The 27,328-nt window shown below is 41.9% G+C and overlaps 1 protein-coding gene across 2 annotated transcripts; it reads left to right on the top strand.

Moving 5' to 3' along the window:
• Positions 1-4,947: 4,947 nt before the first annotated feature.
• Positions 4,948-21,028, top strand: LOC311132291 (voltage-dependent calcium channel gamma-7 subunit-like; the record flags this gene model as incomplete). 2 transcript variants are annotated; one of them, XM_084165529.1, is made up of 6 exons in its annotated part: positions 4,948-5,143; positions 8,051-8,140; positions 10,384-10,524; positions 14,854-14,999; positions 20,555-20,788; positions 20,978-21,028. In XM_084165529.1, 6 exons carry the CDS (start codon positions 4,948-4,950, stop codon positions 21,026-21,028), a joined length of 858 nt encoding a protein of 285 aa, XP_084021655.1. The 2 variants fall into 2 exon arrangements, with proteins under 2 accessions (XP_084021655.1, XP_084021654.1); XM_084165528.1 differs by having other exon boundaries at positions 20,555-21,028.
• Positions 21,029-27,328: the final 6,300 nt, after the last annotated feature.

Here is a 27,328-nt window from a genome sequence, read left to right as displayed (position 1 = left end):
AAACAACACCCCTCCTGAGCCTTCATTGGACGCTTATCTGGGAATACCATCTGTGGGGCTGGTCCCGGTGCCTTGGGAGTTGTAGATCCTGTACCACTCAGCAGTTGTCTTGGTCCACTTGACCCATGATTGCTCCAAATTGCCTCATCCATCCATCCTTTATTTCCCTTCCACTTTCCATCATACTGTACTACGACGTTTAATGCAATGCTGTTCTAGGGAGACAATGCACAATGAAGCACTGTGCCTCTGCATAGTATACCAAGTATTTCTTCCGATTTGATTCTTTAATCTGCAGAAGCCTGAATGCACATATTAAACATTTAGCTGTGTGTCCTTGAAAGTCGCTGGATCTGCTACATTTCATTGAGAGAACCCTAGTCCCATTTGACTGTACCTAAGATGTATGTCATAACACCTCTATTTCATGGTCGAAACACACTCATTAGAATTACATGACACCAGTCATAACACATTATGACATTTCATGTCAAGTTATACCATTAACATAATAATAATAATAATATGCCATTTAGCAGACGCTTTTATCCAAAGCGACTTACAGTCATGTGTGCATAAATTTTTACGTATTGTGGTCCCGGGGATCGAACCCACTACCCTGGCGTTACAAGCGCCATGCTCTACCAATTGAGGTACAACATGACACTTGGAACATTTTCAACACCAATGTTTTCATGCATGCTGACATTGGATTCACTACTAATGACATGTTAAGATAATGGATAATGCTATTTACATTGACATTTTTAGTCATTTAGCAGACGCTTTATGTATTCTTACCACAACCCTATATGCTGAGTGCTACAGTGCACCATACCCCAAGTAAAGTGCCTATTCCCTGAATGGCGCCATTCCTCACTGGTGGAAGGTCTTAAGTAATCAAACTTATGAATATTATTACACACTTATTAACACCTGTATATTAATGACCCCAAATGACTGCCTTAATGAATAAACCTAGCTAATTAATTAAGTGTGAACTTTGCTATTTAAGCTACAAAAAGGAGCTGACCCAGTACAGTATCGTTCCTGGACGCATACATGAGACTATAGGCTAGAAGTGCCCTTGGTTTTACACTATCTAGTTTTCTGGTATTTCAGCACCTCACTAGTGGACAGCTCCACACTCTAACCATGACCTCAAACATATTCCCCATAGGCCACACTCTCTCTCTCTCTCTCTCTCTCTCTCTCTCTCTCTCTCTCTCTCTCTCTCTCTCTCTATCTATCTCTCTCTCTCTCTCTCTCTCTCTCTCTCTCTCTCTCTCTCGCTCTCTCTCGCACTCTCTCCAAACTCTTAGTTTCACGCTATCCATTATTCTGTTATTTCAGCACCATACTAGTGGACAGATCCACACTCTCACTGACCTCAAACATTATTCCCTTGAAGCTTCTCTCTCTCTCTCTCTCTCTCTCTCCAAACTCTCCCTCTACTGATCCCTTCTTTTATTTATCCCTTCCTCCATGGATTCCCTCCCTCCTTCATGCTATAACATAAAGCACCATTCACTATTCATCCCCCCATTCATGTGGCATTCATTACATTTGCTCCCGGACACCTAAGCTCTCCCAGTCCCAAGATAAAGTGGTGGAGCCTAGAGCTGGGACGATAAACAAAAAATGATCGACACCGACCATACCGATCACTTATCACAGGAATATTTTGCTGATATTGTTCATTATGATATGTAGCCTATACTAGAGAAATGTGACATTTAACATGAAATAAGTTTGCTAATATTGGTGATTGCTAATTGCAAAATTGATAGTTACAACCATCAAACTAGTAGTAGTAGTTTGAAGGATAATTAAAAAAACAGTGGTGCAAATTAATGTTATAAACTTATGGTTCTATTTATCGTCATCACATAAATTCAGGCAATTTATCGCAATATGGATTTATTTTTCTCCATATACCTAGCTGAGGTGGCAGCATGAGAATTGTGGTTTATTCTGTAGGCTTTAACTACAAAGGGAATCTCATCCACCCCAATGCCCCATCTTAGAGAAACATAGGTCTCTTCGTGTTACAAGTGTGTTTCAAAGGAATGATGAATCAAGGGAATTGTTCTTTCTCACATCTTTCCTCACTTCAAAATGTTAGAGCACACAATGAATGACCCATGAGGGATTGACCCTGTCCACGTTCCATGCCTCTTACTCAATGTACTCTGTACTGAATATGTTCCATCCATAAGGCCAGATGGTATCTATTAACCTTTCCACACATTGTGCCGACCCAAACCAAACTGTGCTGGCTTGGATATTTTCTTTTCACATTGTCCTTTTTAGAACGGTTCCAACAACTATGTACAGTGCCTTCGGAAAGTATTCAGACCCCTTGACTTTTTCCAAATTTGGTCATGTTACAGACTTATTCAAAAATGGATTAAAACAAATAATAATCTCATCAATCTACACACAATAACCCATAATGACAAAAGTGAAAACAGTTAAATTTTTATTTTACCACATTTATTAAAAATAGAAAACAGAAATACCTTATTTACATAAGTATTCAGACCCTTTGCTATGAGACTCGAAATTGAGCTCAGGTGCATCCTGTTTCCATTGATCATCCTTGAGATGTTTCTACAACTGGATTGGGGTCCCCCTGTGGTAAATTCAATTGATTGGACATGAATTGGAAAGGCACACAACCGTCTATAAAAGGTCCCACAGTTGACAGTGCATGTCAGAGCAAAAACCAAGCCATGAGGTCGAAGGAATTGTCCATAGAGCTCCGAGACAGGATTGTGTCGAGGCACAGATCTGGGGAAGGGTACCAAAACATGTATGCAGCATTGAAGGTCCCCAAGAACAGAGTGGCTTCCAGCATTCTTAAATGGAAGAAGTTTGGAACCACCAGACTCTTCCTAGAGCTGGCCGCCCGACCATAGTTACCAATCGGGGGAGAAGGGCCTTGGTCAGGGTGGTGACCCGATGAACAGAGCAAAGTACAGAGAGATCCTTGATGAACACCTGCTCCAGAGTGCTCAGGACCTCAGACTGGGGTGAAGGTTCACCTTCCAACAGGACAACGACCCTAAGCACACAGCCAAGACAACGCAGGAGTGGCTTTGGGACACGTCTCTGAATGTCCTTGAGTGGCCCAGCCAGAGCCCGGACTTGAACCCGATCTAACATCTCTGGAGAGACCTGAAAATAGCTGTGCAGCAACGCACCCCATCCAACCTGACAGAGCTTGAAAGGATCTGCAGAGAAGAATGGGAGAAACTCCCCAAATACAGGTGTGCCAAGCTTGTAGCGTCATAGCCAAGAAGACACGAGGCTGTAGTCGCTGCCAAAGGTGCTTTAACAAAGTACTGAGTAAAGGGTCTGAATACTTATGTAAATGTGATATTTCAGTTTTTGTAAAATTATAAATTAGCAAAAATTTATAAAAACCTGTTTTTGCTTTGTCATTATGGGGTATTGTGTGTAGATTGATGAGCGGAAAAAACTATTTAATCAATTTTAGAATAAGGCTGTAATGTAACAAAATGTGGAAAAAGTCAAGGGGTCTGAATCCTTTACAAAGGCAATGTATAGGTTGTTTTGGCTTGGCTCGGTTGCTCAGTAGCGTGAAAAGCCCTTAAATCTAAAGGAAAATTATTAAAGTATCTGTTTGAGACTGGTGTCTTCCCCCGCTCTGGCTGCCATGTCTAACACGCACAGTCAACAAAGTTATTACAGAAGAAGCCATCTTCACATTCTGTTTGACCTTGCAGACACAAGTATGTGTCATACACAACTACTGAGCACAACATACGTTAACTGTTGCACCTCCTTACCAGCTCCTCCCCTATCCCATCATCAGTGGTGGCCTTGATGGAATCTTGACACATACACAGTCCCCCCTTTACCCTCGGTCACTCTTTCCTTGAGGTGACATTGTTTATTCAACGACTTTCTGAAGGTCTGGGTTGACTGGGTTCACGCGAGGGAGGCAGGCCGGATTTTTACCATATCAAATATTTGTAACTGGTGAGTCATCATGATTGAGAAAAATCCATTGTGACATTGCTGAATGTGCACTGCTGCATCTCAAATCAGTGATGAGGTCATTCGTTCGGCACCACAGTAGCTCTCCTCTCCTCCTCTCCTCCTCTCCTCCTCTCTTCCTTTCCTCTCTTCCTCTCCTCCTCTCCTCTCCTCCTCTCCTCTCTTCCTCTCCTCCTCTCCTCCTCTCCTCTCCTCCTCTCCTCCTCTCCTCTCCTCCTCCTCTCCTCTCCTCTCTTCCTCTCCTCCTCTCCTCCCCATGCAGGTTTTTCTTATTTTCTTTCTTCTCACCAGTGAAGCATTTGAGTGAGAAAAGCCACACTGTTATCAGTGGAGGAGCCTAACCTCTAATTTGCTGCACACTGCTCTGTGATGGTGAGGTCATTCCATTCACAGTATTGTGGTCCCTGTGTTGCTTTTATCACTGGTTATGTATTCACTGTTATGCTATACCTATAGCCTAGTTAAACCAGACTGAATCCATTGAGTGAAACATTCAGCCTGGTTTAACCAAGCTAGTATTTAACGGATATGTACCAGTAGTTAACGTATGTAACCACACTGGTGGATAAGCCTCCACTTTCCTCAGTCTTTGCTATTTTAAGATGAGTTGAAGACAGAACAACGAGGTGATACTGTTCTTTGGTTAATTATCTTCAATGAAATGTGAAGCATTGTGATAGAAGGGATCGTTCAGTCATCCGGATAAGCTTTCTCTTCATTTTTCTCAACACTAGAGGGGTTCCTCTATTGTAAGTTCATCTCTGTTGAGTTATCCTGATGAGAAAACCCACCAGGGTAGAGGTCAACTCCATTTCAACCAGGGTTTCCATTCATCTCCTCAATTAGCTGAAGTGAAATAGACTCGACCCCAAACCTCTCCTGTCCTCTCACCTCCTCACTCCACTCTCCTCTCCTCCTCAGATGAGCATGTTCAGCACGCGGGCGCTCACACTCCTGTCCTCGGTGTTTGGGGCGTGCGGCCTGCTCCTGGTTGGCGTGGCTGTGTCCACAGACTACTGGCTGCTGATGGAGGAGGGTGTCATTCTGCAGCAGAACCAGAGCATGGAGGTCAGGATGGCCCTGCACTCCGGCATGTGGAGGGTCTGCTTCGTGGCAGGTATACCGTAATAGACACATTTTGTTTATATGTACAGAAGCATACATAAACATATAGTGTACATATTTACACATAATGCTTTGTGGCAGGTGAGGAAAGCAATACGCATAAACAGTAGTTCATATGTACAGAAGCACATCTACACGTACATTACTGTAATGCTTTGTGGCAGGTACTGGAATAAACATAGGCTATATTCCATATGTCATTCTGTCACACACACACACACACACACACACACACACACATTATTGTTACCCCATTGTCTTACGTCAGATCGCGTAACTCATACGCGATGCTCGTCCCTCAACGGTTGTCACTAGTTACCACAGCCACAAAGTCCAAATTTGCTATATCATAAAAATTCATGAAAATAAAACTGTGCTTTTTGGTCTTAATTTAAGGTTAGGATTAGGCATAATGTTAGCAGTGTGGTTAATGTTAGGGATAGGGATAGATTTAAAATCAGATTTTAAAAGGAGTGTAGCACCTATTTCTCGGTGCCAGAAACGCATACACTGAGTGTACAACACATTAGGAACACCTGCTCTTTCCTTGACATAGACTGACCAGGTGAATCAAGATGAAAGCTATGATCCCATATTGATGTGACCTGTTAAATCCACTTCAATCAGTGTAGATGAAGGGGAGGAGACAGGTTAAAGAATGAATTTAAAGCCTTGAGACAAATGAGACATGGATTGTGTATGTGTGCCATTCAAAGTGTGAATGGGCAAGACAAAATATTTAAATACCTTTGAATGGGGTATGGTAGTAGGTGCCAGGCACACTGCTTTGAGTGTGTCAAGAACTGCAACGCTGCTGGGCTCAACAGTTTCCTGTTTTTATCAAGCATGGTCCACCACCCAAAATACATCCAGTCAATTTAACACAACTGTGGGAAGCATTGGAGTCAACATGGGCCAGCATCCCTGTGGAATGCTTTCGACATCTTGTAGAGTCCATGCCCCGACAATTTGAGGCATTTCTGAGGGCAAAAGGGGGTGCAACTCAATATTAGGAAGATATTCCTAATGTTTTGTACACTCAGTGTATAATTAAGCAATAAAGCCCTGACATTGTAGGCATGCTGCCCCAATTAAGAGGGACTGTTATCAGAAATCAGTCGTAGATCAGCATGTTTCTCCGTGATTGTTACGTTGGGGTCAGCGAGTGCAGCAGCAGCTGAGCTGGCGGGAGGCTACTGACTCACGGCAGATCAGGCAGCGCTAGCTGCTTCTTCAAAACGTATTCATTGTGATAAAATAATGTAGCTAAAGTAGCTTGCTAGCTAGCTAGCTAATGGAGAAAGCACTTGGTGTTTAGCATTGAGTGTGTGGACTAGGTTAGCTTCCTATTCATTTTATACAAAGTGACTAGCTTAGAGCTACATTAGCAAGCTAATGTCATGGACAAATTTAAGCTAATTGTCGGGCACATTGTAAAAATCCAGAAATACCAAACTTCTTAGCTAGATGTAAAATGAAGACTTCCTCAGAAAAAAAACGTCACAATCAATTACGGATCTATTTTTATGCTGAGCTTATAATAATTCGGACTATTTGAGGGTGAAATAGGGTTCATTAGGCAATGTCACCTAAGTAATATCAGACAGAGGGAGGCGAAGCGAGAGCACTTTCTCTTCCAAAAATATGTCCATGTTAAGCAGATCCTTAATTATTAAGCAGGTTAGGGGTTTTTGTATGGGAGGCAATAGGAGTGTTGAATTTAGTCAAGATACAAATAAATTGCAATTTTGATAAATGAGGCGTAATATATACGTTTTGTAATGCTTAGGTTGTTACGAGTGTACTGATATGTGTGATGCATATGAAATCCCAGCAACTTTGAGAAAAAATATATTCATGTGGCTAGCATAGCATCTCACTCTCTATTGAAAACAGGCAGTTGACGTCAACACCCCTCGTTGAATATAAAAAATGATATTCAAATAACTAGATGTATCCACCAATCCAAAGAGAGGAATAGGCGGGAGCTTGACAGCCCCCTGTTCTGCTCTGTGGACAACAAATCTCATTGTTAGGTCGGAGACATAAGCATCTCGTCATTATATCCATATCTCTGGTAATATGTTTGAATGTTATGGCAGCCCATTGTAGCCAGATTACTTTCAAGCTATCCCATTACCCTTTGCGAGATACGAGTAGAGTCTATCTGCGGACCGCAGACTGGTGGGCGCGGCGTGTAGTACCGATCGAATACACACAGCACCCACCAAGTAGTGCCACGCTAGAGTTGGGTTCAACAGGGTCTGTTTCCAGCAGATATGTCTACTCATGCAGTGACGTAATGCATTACAAGGACCCTCAATGGCAGTGGGCGTGGCGTGTAGCGGGCGCAGCGTGTAGTGGGCTCGGCATGTAGTTACTGCAGTCCGCAGATAGATATTATTGGACAGATCAGTGCAGGTGGAATTGATGCGCTATCTGACGTAAGACAATGATTGTTACCCATGACTCAGAGGCTTCAGTCTGCTAAGTTTGAAGGGAACGCTTAAGGAAAAATGTGCGCACACACACACGCACGCTCCTCTAGCCAGGGTTCTATTGGTGGCCCTCCAGGGGAATGGCATTGTTTGTGCTGGTGCTAGGTACATAAGGTGAAAGGTGAAAGATGCTGCTGTCGTGTGGATTGTGGCTTTCCTCGCTGACTGTTCACCTCTGTGCCACTCTGATTAAGTGTCCCCCTCTCTGTCCAAATTCCAGGTTAATGACTTCCCCTCCATTCCACCCCTTGTCTCTTCTGCTCATCCACTAAAAACCTTGATTTCCACTCTCCCTCTGGGCCTATTCTCTGTCTCTCTCTCTCTCTCTCTCTCTCTCTCTCTCTCTCTCTCTCTCTCTCTCTCTCTCTCTCTCTCTCTCTCTCTCTCTCTCTCTCTCTCAGGACCTGAACAGGGGAGATGTGTAGCATCAGAATACTTCACCACTGAAGCTGAGATAGATATTGTGACCGAAAACACTGCAAATATACTGAGTAAGTGATGACACCTGACCACGGCGAGAAACGTGCAGGAAAATAACCCCTGGATGTCATTGTGTCATTGCTTTAGGCTCTGCTCAGGAAACATGTTGAGACAAAATAGTTCCCAACCTCTTTGATTTAAAACCTGTGTTGAACACTGCTCACGTTCCCTTTTTCTTTATTTAACAACTATTTTAATTATTTAAGATGTGGAAACTTGGAAAACCTTATAAAACTTTACTACAGTATATACAGCATGCTGCAGGCATAACAACCTGTAGGGAATTATAAACTGATGAAGGACATTTTCTCTTGGGAATGAATGTTACTTAATCGTTCTTTTATATGATTTCCTTTCTTCGTGATTGACAATTTATACAATTGAATTAGAATGGTGGGGGCTAGTATTAAATAAAGCATGTATTTCTGTACACAAGTTCTCCCAATCCCAATTTAAGTCAACCTCTGTAACTACTTCATAAAGACTTTGTAGTCATGTAAGAAAGGAAGGAAGTGAAGCAGATGACAATCTTTTTCATGTTTAGTTCATTTGTTCACTCATGACTTTAATTTGAATTAATAACAAATTATTATTTATAATGACGGCCTGGCAAGAGGCAAAAGGCCTCCTGTGGGGCAGGGGGCGGGGATTAAAAGTATATGACATAAACAGACAACACACACGGAAGACACTTGGCAACAGCACAGATACATCAGCAGACAGACAGTGGAAACAAAGCACATCACGACAGGAGAGACACCACCACACTACATGACGGGAGACCTGTGGCAACAAGACATCATGGCATACACATTGTTAAGAGCAGACAACAGCATGAGGGACAAAATAGGCAGAGACAAAGCACATCACGACAAGAGGGACATCACGACACTACATGATGGGAGATCTATGGCAACAATGCAAAACATTGTAGGAACAGGCAACAGCACGAGGGACAAAGTAGGCAGCAAGGTATAACAGGCAAATGGGTAACAAAGTATAACAGGAAAACCCAGTTAGAAGGTGGCAGACTACAATACAAGTAACATAGCACTACTGAATAGACAAATAGACAACGTAACAAATAATTGCAGAGCAAGCAGACAGACATAAAAAAGACACGTAATCAGTAGCCTGAGTTATTGGTTTGCATAACAAATACAGCATAACAAATATACCATAACAGCTACAACATAACAGCTACAGTATAACAGCTACAACATAACAGCTATAACATAACAGCTACAACACAACAGCTATAACATAACAGCTACAACATAACAGCTATAACATAAACGCTACAACATAACAGCTATAACATAACAGCTACAACATAACAGCTACAACATAACAGCTACAACATAACAGCTACAACATAACAGCTACACCATAACAGCTACAGCATAACAGCTACAGCATAACAGCTACAGCATAACAGCTACAACATAACAACTACAACATAACAGCTATAACATAACAGCTACAACATAATAGCTACAGCATAACAGCTACAACATAACAACTACAGCTACAGCATAACAGCTACAACATAACAGCTACAGCATAACAGCTACAGCATAACAGCTACAGCATAACAGCTACAACATAACAGCTACAGCATAACAGCTACAGCATAACAGCTACAGCATAACAGCTACAACATAACAACTACAACATAACAGCTATAACATAATAGCTACAACATAACAGCTACAGCATAACAGCTACAGCATAACAGCTACAACATAACAGCTACAGCATAACAGCTACAACATAACAGTTATAACATAACAGCTACAGCATTACAGCTACAACATAACCGCTACAGCATAACAGCTACAGTATAACAGCTACAGCATAACATCTACAGCATAACAGCTACAACATAACAGCTACAACATAACAGCTACAACATAACAGCTACAAATCATTTATATACTTGTATACCAGTTTAGACCATTCAAATTTTTCAATGTGTTACGTACAGTGCATTAATTTATTTATGAACTTAATTATTAATAAATAGAGGAAGAGTGTAACAGAAAGCATTTTCCACTGAACACAACTTAACTTTCATTATCGCAGTGGGACACTGAAACTTGGATTAAAACAATGTAAGAAATGTTGAATATTTTTGACTATGTTTGATATTTTTTATTTCATTGTTTTACTTAACTCTTCATCCTTCTCTCAATGTATCTTTCTCTCTTCTTCTGTCTTTCTCTCGCCCTGTTTCCTTCTATCCCTTCATCAGAGATGGTACGGACAGCCACACCGTTCCCCATGGTGTCGCTGCTCTTTGTCTTCACTGCCTTCGTCATCAGTAACATCGGACACATCCGGCCACAGCGCACCATCCTGGCCTTCATCTCCGGAATCTTCTTCATCCTCTCAGGTACGGAGCCACATGCTTTTTGATGATGAAAGGAAATGATAAAGGTTTCCCATTGGCTGTTGTTTTAATGATGTTCAGTATTAAAGATACTTATTGGTTGATGAGAGCTGCCACTGGTATGTAAAGTAGGTTCTGTGTGGTCTGGGTCTGGAACCCCCCTGATTGGTTGTTGATTTAGTGGCTTGGCTAACAGCGTATCCTGATCCTCAGTTGTCTATAAGATTACATCAGTTTCTATTTGGGGGAATTGCAGATCTTGCTCACAGATGCTAGCCTAGCATGAGATGCTGCTTACAGAGCAGTTATGTGCCCATCTTGTCCTTATTACATGTCACTGACCTAAAGCAGTGAACGATTGCACTGTTTCAGGCGCAAATTGAAAAAGTAATGGTTTTCTAGTAGTTCACTCGGTGAAAGGTATTTTCTGTGTAAATATTGAACTATAAATTGTGCCTTCCTGTATAAAGTGCATTCGGAAAGTATTCAGACCCCTTTACTTTTTACGTTTTACATTGTTACGTTAAAACCTCATTCTAAAATTGATTAAATCGTTTTTTTCCCTCATCAATCTACACACAATACCCCATAATGACAAAGCAAAAACAGGTTTTTAGAAATGTTTGCAAATGTATAGAATATAAATAACTGAACTATAACATTTACATAAGTATTCAGACCCTTTACTCAGTACTTTGTTGAAGAACCTTTGGCAGCGATTACAGCCTCGAGTCTTCTTGGGTATGACGCTACAAGCTTGGCACACCTGTATTTGGGGAGTTTCTCCCATTCTTCTCTGCAGATCCTCTCAAGGTCTGTCAGGTTGGATGGGGAGCGTCGCTGCACAGCTATTTTCAGGTCTCTCCACAAATGTTCGATCAGGTTCAAGTCCGGGCTCTGACTGGGCCACTCAAGGACATTCAGAGACTTGTTCCGAAGCCACTCCTGCATTGTCTTGGCTGTGTGCCTAGGGTCGTTGTCCTGTTGGAAGGTGAATATTTGTCCCAGTCTGAGGTCCTGAGCGCTCTGGAGCAGGTTTTCATCAAGGATCTCTCTGTACTTTGCTCTGTTAATCTTTCCCTCGATCCTGATGTCTCCCAGTCTCTGCCACTGAAAAACATCCTCACAGCATGATGCTGCCACTGCCATGCTTTACCATAGGGATGGTGCCTGGTTTACTCAAGATGTGACGCTTGGCATTCAGGCCAAAGAGTTTAATCTTGGTTTCATCAGACCAGAGAATCTTGTTTCTCATGGTCTGAGAGTCCTTTAGGTGCCTTTTGGCAAACTCCAAGTGGGCTGTCATGTGCCTTTTACTGAGGAGTGGCTTCCATCTGGCCACTCTACCATTAAGGCCTGATTGGTGGCGTGCTGCAGAAATGGTTGTCCTTCTGGATGGTTCTTCCATCTCCACAGAGGAACTCTAGAGCTCTGTCAGAGTGACCATCGGGTTCTTGGCCACCTCCCTGACCAAGGCCCTTCTCCCCTGATTGCTCAGTTTGGCCGGGCGGCCAGCTCTAGGAAAAGTCTTGGTGGTACCAAAATTCTTCCATTTAAGAATGATGGAGGGCACTGTGTTCTTGGGGACCTTCAATGCTGCAGAAATGTTTTGGTACCCTTCCCAAGATCTGTGCTTCGAAACAATCCTGTCTCGGAGCTCTACGGACAATTCCTTCGACCTCATGGCATGGTTTTTGCTCTGACATGCACTGTCAACTGTGGGACCTTATATAGACAAGTGTGTGCCTTTTCAAATCATGTCCAAACAATTGAATTTACCACAGGTGGACTCCAATCAAGTTGTAGAAACAGGATGCACCTGAGCTCAATTTCGAGTCTCATAGCAAAGTGTCTGAAAACGTATGTAAATAAGGCATTTATTTTATTTTTAAAAAAATTATTTACATTTGCCAACATTTCTAAAAACCTGTTTTCACTTTGTCATTATGGGGTATTGTATGTAGATTGATGAGGAATTGTTTTTATTTAATCCATTTTAGAATAAGGCTGTAACATAACAAAATGTGGAAAAAGGGAAGGGGTCTGAATACTTTCCGAATGCACTGTACTTATGCTAAAATGTGTATTCTATTCTACTGAGCCATTTACTTTACGTTCGTATTCTTATATTTTATTATTTCTTATTATTGTTGAATTAACAAGAAGGAACCTGCAAGTAAGCATTTCATTGGACTAATAAAATGTGAAACTTGAAACATGGGGCTGTGAATTGAGAAGAAAATACTTCAGATAATAGGTCCCAAGAAACAACTTAAGAAATCGACTGGCTTGAGAAAATATTGAGTTTGTTGTTATTATTCACTCTGATTCTTTGAAGCCATTTGAACAAACTGACAGCTTTATAGATGCTCAGCGGGACATTGTTCTCAATGTCTTTGTCGTAGAAAAGATGTTGTGGTTGCCATTGAATTCAATTTCATCGACATTCCACAACACAAAAGATAGAAAATGTAATCACAAACAAAACATTCTCACACCCCGATTCAGGATCAGCTTTCCATACACCTTCTCCTAACCCAAACCATTCTGATAAAACTGAATGGAAGACGCTTCAAACTGGCTCCGGTGCAGCCTGCCTTTCTTCAGAGAGGGACAGCTCTCTGTTCTGTTTTTTTCTAGCACGCCCACGCAGAACGTCTGACTGCTGCTGAGAGGGAAGCAGGCGAGGTGACGAGCTAACAGCAGCTAGCCACAGCTCCCCCTGCTGAGACAGTAAGGGGGAGCCAGGTCACTGGTTCCCAGGAGCTTTGGTCGCTGCAGCTGCAGCTGCTGTTACTGCTGCCTGCTGGAGCCTGCTGCCTGAATCTCCTGCTGTTGTTGTTGTTGTGGTGCTGGTCAGGGCTGATTATGTAGTGGGGCTGCTGTACTGGTTAATGGTGGTGGAGGATTTTAGGGTCAGAGGCTGCAGAAGCCGAGGCTGGCTGGCTGAGGAAAAGCACTGACACATCCTTTAATGGGGTTTTCTTTCTCTTCCACCACTCTGCTTGTATGTTGTCCTCGTTTATCGCATATTCGCAGGCATGCAGGCAGTGGTTTGGATTTGGTTTCCATTTAGAAAATATAATAAGGCTCATTTATTCAAAATAATGAATAATGAAAATGTGGTTCAAGAGGAAGTCTTGAGGATCTTCTTATTCAGTTGTTTTATTGTGGTTTTTAACCCATCAGGGGAAATGTGCTCAAATGTTTGGCCATACGAGCTCTTTTCAGTGTGAAAGCAGAAACATGTAGCAACAATGGTGGCTTTTGGAAGGCTAACTAAGCAAACTAATTGAGAGACTGTGATTATTTGCAGCAGTGGCACTAATTTAGCAGCTGTGGTGCTCATATTTGTAGTAGTAGTAGTAGCAATGTTTAGTAATTTGCAATGTATCATAATCACGTTTTACTGTCTATAATTTATGATTCTTGTTTTCATAAAATAATGCTCTCATAAAATAACACTTATTTCACTTTGACCTGCATTGTTAGAGCTCCGAGTATAAGATTTTCACTGTACCCTGAAATCACACCTGCAACCCTGTACATCTGACTATTAAACTTCTAATCTAAATCAAAGTTTTCTACCTGAAACCAAAAAGGGTTCTTCAAAGGGTTCTCCTGTGGGCATAGCCGAAGAACCCTTTTAGGTTCTAGATAGCACCTTTTTTTCTAAGAGTGTAGGCCACATACTGTCCCACTTTCCGTCTGTCTTGCTCTCTATGTTAAGGAGATCTATTTGGATGCCAAGGCAACAAGCAGTCAGAGATGTACTCATACAAAAAAAAGACTACGTCTCTCCACCTTTCTTTTCATCTCTAACTCTCTCCCTCCATCTTGCTCACTGTGTATCCTCCTGTCTCCAAATCTCTCTCTCGCTCTCCCTACCACCCACCCTCCCCTTCATGTTCACACTCTCTGACCCATTCCCCCACCCACTCTCGCCCCTGGCGTTTGTCCCTTCCCTCCTCCCTTCCGTTCTCTTTCCTCTACCCTTCTCTCTCTCATTCTCACTTATGATTCCCCATCACCCTTCCTCTCTCGCTCACTGTTTCATATAATCTCCTCAACACTGTGCACTCCCTCTCTCCCTCTCTCCCCCACTCCATTCTTTCTCTCTCTCCTCTTCCTCTCTCCCCCTCCACTGGCTCGCCTCTTCTCCCCTCCTCCATTCTCTCCCCTCCTCTCTCCCTCTCTCCATTCCATCTCTCTCGCTTTCCTCTACTCCTTCCCATGTCTTTCTCTGCCTCTATGCCCCTCATTGCCTCTCTCTGGCGCCCTGCTTTCCCTTTCCCTCTTTTTCTCTCCATCCTGTCCTCTCCCCCTTCTCAGGGCTCAGCCTGGTGGTGGGCCTGGTCCTCTACATCAGCAGCATCAACGACGAGGTGATGAACCGGCCGCGTGAGCCTGAGCACTTCTTCCACTATCACTACGGCTGGTCCTTCGCCTTCGCTGCCAGCTCCTTCCTCCTCAAAGAGGTCAGCACACCCGTCCGCCTGCTAGTGTAGTGGCCGACCACTAGCTATTAACCTCTGCTAACTGCTAACCGGCTAGCTTAGTGCTTCACGGTTAGGATCCCCCCCCCCCAGTGGTGTAGTGGTCCCTGGAGAAGTGGGTATACTCTCAGTATTCACCTTTTTTTTTTTTAAGTAGTCCAGAAAAAAGCCCTGTTTTAGAAACAGTGACATGTAAGACTATGATTTAGTTTACCCAAAAATATGTAATTTCTACTTGCACACTATTATAAAATGATCATGACTTGATTAGGAGCAGTTTGTAGTTACTACTGGTCACAAGAGCAGCCTGGATGAATGTAAAATGTATTTATCATGAGGCAAACAGGAAATGGTGTTTCGATTATTTTTTGCACATTTATTTAAATAAAATACTTCAAATCTGAAGGTGACAATGCATCCTTGTTCATATTGCTATATGCTTTGTTTTGAACATGTTCATTTACCGGTAAATCATTCAACAAAATATGTTACAACAATATTTAGTTAACAATTAACAAAAATATATGCATTAACAACACATCAACAGTGATATACTCTCTCAACCCAGCACTGGGTTTCTGACCTTTGCTCATACTACAGTATATTCCAGACAAATTTGCTTTCTGCAGGAGCTTTCACACTGCACTGTCTAGAACGCACCGAAGAGGCAGCACGATGGCTCTTCAACCAGGTCCTTGTATATTTTCTAGGATCAAACTTGGAAGTTGGTGGGCCGTTGATATTAATCATCATCAAGTTTGATATGTTTGAGATCAGAAGGACAGCCCTCTTGTCTGAGCTTATATTGTTCATAAGGCTAAAATTCCTCTCACACTCTGCTGTACCGACAGGGAATGTTTTCATACAGTTCATAAGTGGTTTTAGGTCCTTGGGCTCACTACTGGGCTCTTCCAGTAGGTCCCGCATCCCATTCAGTGCTTGGTCTGTGCACAAGTTAAATCGCTTGCACAGTCGCTTAACTTGTTCTTCACCATGGCGGATGCTGGGCTTTGATGGCCACTTACTCTGATCAAGGATGCTGAGGTCCATGATGGTCTCATCTTCAAAAGACAAGCGTTTCTCCAGATTGTTCACAAGGCTTTGTAAGAACTGGCCTGGATTGATAGACTTCAGCTTTGCATTTGTTTTCAGGGCTATAGACCGATACTCCCCAGTCTGTTTTGCTTCTAAAGCCTCACTATATTTCTCACCTGGACTCTCTTTGAATGACTGGATCACTCTGATTGAGCGTTTCAGCAGATGCTCTGCTCTGAGGAGCGTTATAGAACGAGACTGAAGCTCCTGTGACAGGAGACTTAGTTCATGGAGAGTGTCGTACATGAGGCCAAGGTCACAAATGAATTCTGGACTTTGAACACGGTCTAACAAACCTCTGTACATCTGCCTCTCTTTGGTGGACCTCATCTCATCACTGCAAGCATTTTTAAAGTGCTGCACAAGAGCTCCCAGGGATGTCCAAACAGCACGAACAGTCCGAAAGCTACTGGCCACCCAGCGTACATCCAAGATTCTGCCAATGCGAAGAAGTTGTGAGCCTACTTCAGCTGCTGCATTAACAAGTTCACGTTCATTTTTGTTTGACACACTATACAGAGAGTATAGCTTCTGGATAAAAGTTTTAAAGTGATTGACAGAGTTTACCTCATCAACTGCATCTGACACAGCAAGTTCAAGTCTATGGTTCATGCAGTGCCATACAAAAAGCTTTGGGAATCTCAAAGTCAGTCTGGTTGCTACTCCTGACTTCTTTCCTAGCATGACACTGGCTCCATCAGATACAAATGTTACCCAGTTTTCATGAAGCCACTCTTCTGTAAAGCCAGCATTAGTTAAACAGGTGAGTAACGCCTGTAATATGCCATCTGCTCTCTGATTTTCCAGTTCAACAAGTTCCAGGAATATGAACTCAGGGCTTTCTTCTTGAATTGATGCTTTAATAGAAACTGTCATGACAGCTTTGTGACTTAAAGAAGATGCCTCGTCAATTAGGACAGCTAACTTACTGGATGATGCTATAATGCTACTGATGATTTTGCTCTGCATCTCACTAGCAACATGTTGTATTATTTGTGTTGCACTGTAACGTGAATGAAGTATTGAGCCCATTTTTACACCATTCAGTTCCTGCAGCTCAATGAGGCTCTCATGGTCAGAAAAGGGTCGGTTCTTTTTGGCCAGATGGTAGGCTGTTCGAAACACAGCTTCAGTTTCCTTCATGTAGGACTCAGTCATAGTCTCCACTGCATTCTCAATGGCAGCTTCTTTCTGTTGCTCTGCCACCTTCACAGCCTGAGTGTGGGCCTTGGACAACGCATGTTTCCTCACCTTATTTCTCAAGATTGACAAACTTGTTGTTCTACTTCCCTGGCCAGACACTTGAATTTCAAAGTTCATCCATTCTCTTGAGAGCGATACACCTTGTCCTTGCTCCTTGTCGATCCCAATGGAGTTCACACTGCTACAGACCAGACATCCTGCGAAGCATAAACAAACAATGTAACTACTCCTGTATCCACAGCTGTACGTGTGCATGGTCCTTTACACACACACACACACACACACACACACACACACACAAAGTTATCTGTGCCCACTGTTTCAGAAGTTACCCAAACTAGCAATCTACCTAAACTTACCCAATTTTTTGTTTTTGGATCCCAACCAGGGGTTCTTGGATTTGAAGTCTTCTGTTTGTTTAGCACTCCACAGGTCTGGCCAGTCATTATTGATGTCTACAGACAACAACAAAACTAATTATGCATCTCCCTGTCTCTCTCTCTCTCACACACTTACACACACACACACACACACACACACACTACTGTGATCACAATAGTCATCAGCAAGACATGGGTCCCCCTCTTTACATTAACAATCTGCATAACCAAGTGGAAATATTTTCAGCAAGTGAAGCTGAAGCATACAGGAGATTAGTGAGTGAAATACTTGGGAGAGTTTATTTAACAAAAAAACAACAAATTTAACACAAAATGTTATATAACAGTAGCATTGTAAAAAACAAACATGGATACAGACAAAATAAATAGAAGGGCAATAAAATAAATAACATCACACAGAAATTCAAAATGAGGCTTAATCTGTCAAAATCACCTTTTGTTACAGTGTGAGGCTTCACTTTTCAATAAACTGGAGATGCAATTTACTGCCTGTGTGTTCTGACCTGGTGGTGGTAGACTGGATCCTTCTCTATGCTCACACTGACTTGCCTGGCTAGCTCCCGGTTGAGAGCTGCCAGGGCTGCTGGTTTTAGGGGTGGGGTCTGCCTGGGCCTGATCTGGGCCTGATTTGTGCCTCTTTACAAAAAAGTCTGCAATATCTCCCTTCCTTTTCATGGTTACCTGTCCCTATACAAAATAAGACAGCCTGATTAGACCTCAATATTGTTTTAGGCTGAATCTTAAACTATTTGTCCCCATTCTTGTGTTTTAACTTACTTAAAAATCAACTACCAGCTTAGCTACTATGCAATTAAACTAGATCATATAGGTTAGTTAGGGCTAAGTAACTTGGCTAATGTTATAATTTAGGGCTTAGTAACTTGGCTAACGTTATAATTTAGACCTTTACAATAATAAACAAGCTTCATAAACATTGAGATAATCAGTTTCATCAGTCTGGTATGAAATTCTTATGAACTGGGTTGATTAAACACTTACTGAAAACCAACAATGCCCCGGTTTCCCCACATTATCCCAATCTACGTAGCTAGCTTCATAACGTTAGCCGACTCGCACTAACTATTGGCGGCAACATCTCTTCTCCTCTAAATGTGCAGTCACTGGCAATTTGCCAGTAGTTTAAAATAATGATTCATTTGGAAACCACCTTAAAACTTACCTCAGAATGATGTCTTCCATCAACTGGGGTGGCACACCGCCGCTTGTGTCCTTTCTTCATCCGTTGTTTGGTCTGCTGCCGTTATCGTAGTCAAGTGGCACCGGCACCTGAGTTTTTTTTTTTTTTTTTTTCACTGGCACCTGAGGTATTAGCGATATTTTCCTCGGCATGACCCGCCCTACTCTGCCTCTGATTGGCTCATCAGTCCTCATGCCTAAAGTTAACCAATCTAATCAGTGAAAGCAGCGAGTACCAGCCAATTAGAGGCAGAGGAGGGTGGGTCATGGCTTCACTATCCCCGAGGAAGAAAATAGGCAATCTGACTCACAGATATTACTGAATGATGCGCATCAGGGGGGATTTAGAAGTGGGTATACGCAATGCTGACTGAAAAATAAGTAGGTATACGCCGTATACCAGCGTATACCCTGGACTACACCTCTGCCCCCCCCCCCCCCAACTCACATCAATATTCATAAATGTTAATAGCGCACACTTTAGGGCGACAGCTCTGTCACAGCGGCAGCTTAAAACGCTGCTGTTGTCACATGAATATACCGTTCGCTACAGGGCTTTTCTTTTTCTCCAGCCCCTCTGCAGCGGCAGGACGAAGAGGAGGGGGAATAGCACTTAGCGCTGGCGTTGACGTGCTCGAGTTTCAAGGATGTTGTACTAAGATGTCAGCGATGAATAGTGGATGTGGTGTAAATGTTTGTGCGGATGTTTGGCGCAACACTGCATTTTTGATAACGAGTTATTACACGGAGGAGCGGTTTGGTTGAATCTGAGCACTATTATGTCTTCAGTGCATTGCAGAGGTTTGTGCATCATATAAACGTATTCCACAGTTGAAAATAACGCATGCATGTAATGTTATTAACATGTTTAGTATTTTATATTAATTCAAAACATTTTATAGATCTTTCAGGATGCTATATTACATCCTGTTGTATTGAGGGGTATTGTGTTTTATTAAAGGCAAAGTGCAGTCAAATACGTGATTTTCCTGTGTTTTATATATATATTTCCACACTATGAGGTTGGAATAACATTGTGAAATTGTGAAAATTATTCTAATGCCCTTTAAGTGTAAGAGCTGTTTGAAAAGACCGCCTGAAATTTCTGCCTGTTTTGGTGGGATGGAGTTTATAGACCAGTAAGAAAGAGAGTTCCAAACCTCTCTGCCAATAGCAGCTAGTTTTCAGTTTTCCATTCCCAACTCAGACCACTCCCAGACAGTCCTAGCAAAATCCTTGCTTGAGAAATGACTCTTTGCTAAGAAGCTATTTTTGTTTCTTCTTGACCATTTTAATTGAAAACAATCACTGCGCTATACAATTACTACTACTACTATTTCTACTTTAATTGAAAACAATCACAGTAAGGTACTTCATTGTTACCTAGAAATGATTTGATATTTAGATTAAAAACGGCTGCATTGGACCTTTAAATGTTCCAGTGTTTATTGTATTTCATGGTCCAGTACTGTATGTCATTTTTATATAATATAATACATTTTTATTTAGGCTTCTTTTTGCTGTGGTTCATAGTGTGCCTGATGCGTGATGGCCCAATGTGTCACTTATGACTTATTTATGATGGTGTTTCAGTGTTTCATGTCATGTATTAATACGAGCGCTTGCTCTGCTCTCTCCCAGGGGGCCGGGGTGATGTCAGTGTACCTCTTCATGAAGCGCTACGCCGAGGAGGAGATGTACCAGCCCCACCCGTCCCTCTACCGCCCCCGCCTGTCCGAGTGTAGCGACTACAGTGGCCAGTACCTGCACCCCGAGTCGTGGCCTCCTCCGCAGCGGGGCCGCAGCGCGTCTGAGGTCTCCAGTGACATCTCCATCCAGCTGAACCAGACGCCCCCGCCGCCCAAGGGCAGCTCCCAGCAGCAACAGCAGCAGCAGCAGCAACAACAACAGCAACAGGCCCCATCCTCTGGCCCCTCCTCGGGCGCCAGCTACCAGCAGTCCTCCTCCTCCTTCTCCTACCCCCACCACACCATGTCCTCTCACCCCAGCGGGCCTCCTCCCCAGTCCATGCCCATACCCATGGCCATGCCCCCCTCTGCCCAGCCCCCTCCCCGCTACCACCAACACATGCGCATGAGTGCCTCGCCATGCTAGAAGGGGGGAGTGAGGGAGGGGGGGGGGGGGGGGGGGGGGGGGGGGGGGGTAGACAAAGTGGGGGTTGGCTCTGTCATATGTGCAACACACAGAGACAGATGCAAACACACACACGCTTGTACACACACAAACACACAGATACACGCATGAAGAGTGTGGGAGGAGAGATGGAAGAGAGGATGAGAGAAGGAGATTTAGGAGATCAAGAGCAAGAAGGGAATGAACGAGGGAAAGAAAACGAGGTGGGTGGAGGATGATTTAAAATGTATGCTGTGCCTAAGATGAAGACAGACATTTTAGCAAACTTTCAGAGAGAGGGAGGAAATAAGGGAGGGAGGGAGAGAGGGAGGAAGAGAGGGAGGGAGAGAGGGAGGGAGGGATATGATAATTATTTACACAATAAGAAAAAGAGGGAGGAGGAGAAGTGAGGGGGGCTGTGAGAAAGAGTGCTGCTGTTTCAGAAGAATAAGCATAAGATGCATTTCAAGCACTAACACACAAGAATCAAGAACACATTGTATATGCATAGAGATTTATACTTAAACTGTATAGACATTTTTCTTTAAGTGCTGGAAAAACAAATGTTGAAAGCTTAACCATGTTTGTCTTTCATGAGATGTGTATTACTGTATGACTAGGTCTATCATTTTATTAATCATGTGTATTTGAGAGGCATTGTTGGATGAATGTTCCCATTTTGAGGTTCGAGGACAGAAATCTGAGACTTCTGAAGATCATTCAAGAGGGTTCTGTGACTGAAACTGTACATATTGTAACATATCAGATTCTCCTCTGCAGTAGCATTCTTCTACTACCGGTATACATGTCCAGGTGGCAGGCTTCAGCATCCATTTTGGAATCCATAAAAACACTTGAATTTTTGTTGTTATGTTTTTGACTAAAATGTCATAGTAACAAAGAAAATCCATAACTTTCCATCATTTATAAATATTTACGACTGAGAATATAAAAAAGCACCCATTTTACTACCAAGAATGAGAACATATTTGCAGATGCCATGAGACATATGATCCTCCTTTGATTGCTAATTAGCTTGAGTGTTCATATTCTGTAGCACATGGCTGCTTACCGCTAGAGTATCTTTCTTCTCTTTATAGTTACCAGAAGAGCGTCCCATTTAGCAATGGAGTAGATTGATGAAGTAAATACTGTGTTTGTTTTGAAATGTTTACTTTTCTCCATTTGACTGTGACTGGGTGTATATAATACATGTTGCCTATGCAGCCTACCCACTGAACTACATGTTTACATTCTATTCTATGTTTATTGGTATACTTAATGTAAATGCAACACACACACACACACACACACACACCAGCTTCAACAGTCCTGCTATAACTACAATTACTACTACTACTACTATTTCTACTACTAATATCAAAATAAAGATTGTGACCATTATCATTAGCTATGTTTCTAAACATCTGTATTATAATAATAATGTAAGTAAATGCGACATGATAAATGATAAAACCATAAATGAGGATGTGAAAGCAAGAAAGTGTTTGATAAGAGTTTAACATTGTCAAATATAAAGCACAGAAATATATTTCAAGATAGTGTCTATGTTAGTGAGGTCTAAACGAGAGCAAAACATGACCAATGGGTCTCTGTAGCGCCCTCTAGTGCTGTTGCTGTGAGTCTGATGGCTCTGCATCGGGGTTGAACTTTTGTATCATGACATGCACACTTTTGTAGCGAACAAGACCGATACCAATTCCCGACTTGGGGATAGAAGAAGATTTATAACAAAGTCTTGCAATATCTCCCTATAAATAGTGAACAAATTCCACTAGACATTGAATTGCATTCCAATTGTTTTCCTAATAAGATGTGACTGTTTTTCAGAATTCCAGATATTTTCCTGCAATCAGATAACTTGATCAAATGTATTTTAATATTTATATTGTTCATTATGTAGCAGATGCACATACTCATGTGATGGAAGGTAGTATTATTTAGTTTGGGACCCAGGACAGTGATGTACAGCCTATGATAGACTATAGAGTAAAATATATGAATGCATTATCAAAGAACAGGACTGGTTCCTGCTGGAGAGAAAATTATAACAAAAGGATAACTCATATTTGTAGCTTGTTCTATAATCATAATAGGTAGAATAGTGTAGTGGTGTAGTTTTATTAAACCTATAGTGTAATATATATATATATATATATATATATATATATATACAGTGCATTTGGAAAGTATTCAGACCCCTTTACTTTTTGCAAATTTTTTACATTACAGCCTTATTCTAAAATTGATTAAATAGTTTTTTCCGCTCATCAATCTACACGCAATACCCCATAATGACAAAGCAAATATAGGTTGTAAGAAATTTAAAAAAATTCTGAAATATCACATTTACATAAGTATTCAGATCCTTTACTCAGTACTTTGTTGAAGCACCTTTGGCAGCGATTACAGCCTTGAGTCTTCTTGGGTATGACGCTACAAGCTTGGCACACCTGTATTTGGGGAGTTTCTGCCATTCTTCTCTGCAGATCCTCTCAGCTCTGTCAGGTTGGATGGGGAGCGTTGCTGCACAGCTATTTTCAGGTCTCTCCAAAGATGTTCAATCGGGTTCAAGTCCAGGCTCTGGCTGGGCCACTCAAGGACATTTAGAGACTTGTCCTGAAGCCACTCTGTGTTGTCTTGGCTGTGTGCTTAACGTCGTTGTCCTGTTGGAAGGTGAACCTTCGTCCCAGTCTGAGGTCCTGAGCGCTCTGGAGCAGGTGTTCATCAAGGATCTTTCTGTACTTTGCTCCATTCATCTTTCCCTCAATTCTGACTAGTCTTCCAGTCCCTGCCCCTGAAAAAGATCCCCACAGCATGATGCTGCCACCCCCATGCTTCACCGTAGGGATGGTGCCAGGTTTCCTCCAGACATGATGCTTGGCATTCAGGCCAAAGACTTCAATCTTGGTTTCATCAGACCAGAGAATCTTGTTTCTCATGGTCTGAGAGTCCTTTAGGTGCCTTCTGGCAAACTCCAAGTAGGCTGTCATGTGCCTTTTACTGAGGAATGGCTTCCGTCTGGTCACTCTACCATAAAGGCCTGATTGGTGGAGTGCTGCAGAGATGGTTGTCCTTTTGGGAGGTTCTCACATCTCCACAGAGGAACTCTGGAGCTATGTCAGAGTGACCATCGGGTTCTTGGCTCAGTTTTGGCCGCGCCAGCTCTAGGAAGAGTCTTGATGTTACCAAACTAATTCCATTTAAGAATAATGGAGGCCACTGTGTTCTTGGGGACCTTCAATGCTGCAGAAATGTTTTGGTACCCTTCCCAGATCTGTGTCTCGACACAATCCTGTCTCGGAGCTCTATGGACAATTCCTTTGACCTCATGGCTTGGTTTTTGCTCTGACATGCACTGTCAACTGTGGGACCTTATATAGACAGGTGTGTGCCTTTCCAAATCATGTCCAATCAATTGGATTTACCACAGGTGGACTCCAATCAAGTTGTAGAAACATCTCAAGGATGATCAATGGAAACAGTATGCACCTGAGCTCAATTTCGAGTCTCATAGCAAAGGGTCTGAATACTTATGTAAATAAGGTATTTCTGTTTTAGATTTTTTATAAATTAGCAAACATTTCTAAAAACCTGTTTTTGCTTTGTCACTATGGGGTAATCCATTTTAGAAGAAGGCTGTAATGTAACAAAATGTGGAAAAAGGGAAGGGGTCTGAATACTTTCCGAATGCACTGTATATATAAAATATAGGCCTGGTATATTATTATATGCCTGTTATGATTTGGTGTGAGAGGTTGATTAATTGAAAGAGAGAGAGAGAGAGAGAGAGAGAGAGAGAGAGAGAGAGAGAGAGAGAGAGAGAGAGAGAGAGAGAGAGAGAGAGAGAGAGAGAGAGAGAGAGAGAGAGAAAGAGAGAGATAGAGAGCGAGAGAGAGAGAGAGCGAAAGAGAGAGAGAAAGAGAGAGAAAGAGAGAGAGAAAGAGAGAGAGAGAGAGAGAGAGAGAGAGAGAGAGAGAGAGAGAGAGCGAAAGAGAGAGAGAGGGGGGGGTAGCTATAATAATTGTTTAAAACAAATATTAAAACGATTTTGTATTTTGTCAATGCAATATTATCCTCTGTTGTTTTTCCTCATTAAACTACTGTGTTAAATTGAGGTTTACTTTCAGAAAGCCAGGTCTTCACTGGACCATGAATGTTATTGAAGTTGAGGACGATTGGGGTTTTCTGTAGCTAAAGTGAGATTCTGTTTTTTTTCTCCATGTTTGTCTTTTTCAACTGTTCATTGATTTCCTCAAGCTCCTTTTATTGCCTTCACTTCTTCCTCCTCTCACTGCCCATCCTCATATCCTACTACCTTTTGAACTTTATTGATCATTTGTCTTGGTTTGTCTCTCAAATCCCCATTAATGTAATGTCTCTTCTCTTTGCAGGCCTCGTTTCTCACTCATTCTCCATTTCTTTCTTCTTTTGTAAAGGCGCTCTCAGAACCTTTTTTGAGCTTATTCAAATGAACTGTGCCTAACAACACTAACAGAGATCAAAGCTATTCATTATTATTATTATATGATAATTATTATTGTTGTTACTTACTATTATTGTTAGTGTAAATATGTTACCCATATTTACAACAAAATCAATGGTACGATTTAGTAGTAATAATGACAATAATGCCATTTTCTTTTTGCTAAGCAATGCACTAATGAATCTAAGAGCTTGTTCATACCTGAGAACATGAAAAATGTTTTAATGATATTATGATAATTTTTGTTATTGGATCTATGCCTGGGGGTTGCTGACTAACATGTTATTGTTCTACAGCTATTGAATAAATCCTAGGGGTAAATCTGTGTGTGTGCTTAACGTTTGTGGTCAGATGTCTGTCAGGGTTTTTGACTGCACACACAATCACAATCACACACACACACGTGCAAGCACCTACCGCTCATGTCAGGAACTTTGAGAGCTGAAAAGATCAACATGGCTAAACTATATTGAGGTGAAATCCTGTTTGCACACTGGTGTAGAGAATGAATAGCAGGACTGGAGACTGACGTACTGACATATTTTATATAGCTTGGTAATGCCCCCTGCTATTGTGTCTTAATCCAAAGCTTTGCTTCTTCAAGACCATAAGAAATGTATCAGTTCCTGGCGTGTGTATGTGTGTGTATGTGTGTGTGTGTGTGTGTATGTGTGTGTGTGTGTGTATGTGTGTGTGTGTGTGTGTGTGTGTGTGTGTGTGTGTGTGTGTGTGTGTGTGTGTGTGTGTGTGTGTGTGTGTGTGTGTGTGTGTGTGTGTGTGTGTGTGTGTGTGTGCAGGGGAGGATTTAGTGATTTGGAGACCCCAGGCAGAGGCCAGTCAGAGGCCCCCATGTGTTTTATAGTGAAGAAGCGGCGTTAGAAAGGATTACCTACCCATACTGAACTCATCTCTAGGCATGTCCAGCACTAATTATCTCAGCCAATCATGGCTAGCGGGAAGGTTGCCGTCTTCTTCCATGGCTAAACCAACTAGGCTCGTAATTTAATAATTTTATTTTGTATTTACAGATGGCATTCAGGTTTGTTATTAAGGCACATGAAAGTTCACATGTTCCAGAATACACTGCCAAAAAACGCATTTAGATTTTTAAAAAAAGTTTAGGTTCAAATGGCGCTCCTGTGAAGTAGTGATGCACAACATACGCCTAGTTTCCTGAAAGGAGTCACAAATGTGTGCACAACATTTTAGAAAAATAAGCTTTTTGTGCATATGAAACATTCCTGGAATATTTTATTTCAGCTCATGAAACATGGGACAAACACTTTACATGTTCCGTTTATATTTTTGTTCAGTATAAACAGACCGTAAATGTAAAAAATATATATATATATATTGGAAAGCTGTGAGTGCTATTATATCTAAGTCCTATCATCAACTGATTTCAGCCAGTGTATGGCTGTGGATTGACAACACTGTTTAATGGAATGTTGACATATTGGCAGTTAATTCGAACAATTAATGAAATAATTCCTCTAAAACTGTCTGGCTACCTAACAAACATACAGTGCGGATGAATTTTTCCAATTAATTATTTTACACAATATCTTATCACAGCACTGGCAAACCATGACTGACTAACTCTCTGACCAAATTGGCTGACCTTTATACCACCTTAAGAATGTTAATGTCCATTCTAGTATTCTAACTCCTAATTCTATGTTCTCTATGGTGAACGCAGGTGAGTGATGTCATAATTTAATATACTTATTTTAATGTACTTCTTGGCTTCAATGTTTTTCCGGTATCAAATTAGA

The sequence above is a fragment of the Coregonus lavaretus genome (assembly GCF_964263955.1).
Source record: "Coregonus lavaretus genome assembly, chromosome: 7".
NCBI classification, from domain to species: Eukaryota; Metazoa; Chordata; class Actinopteri; order Salmoniformes; family Salmonidae; genus Coregonus; species Coregonus lavaretus.
The sequence above is the reverse complement of the archived record's forward strand: the minus strand, read 5'-3'. Positions and strand labels throughout refer to the sequence as shown.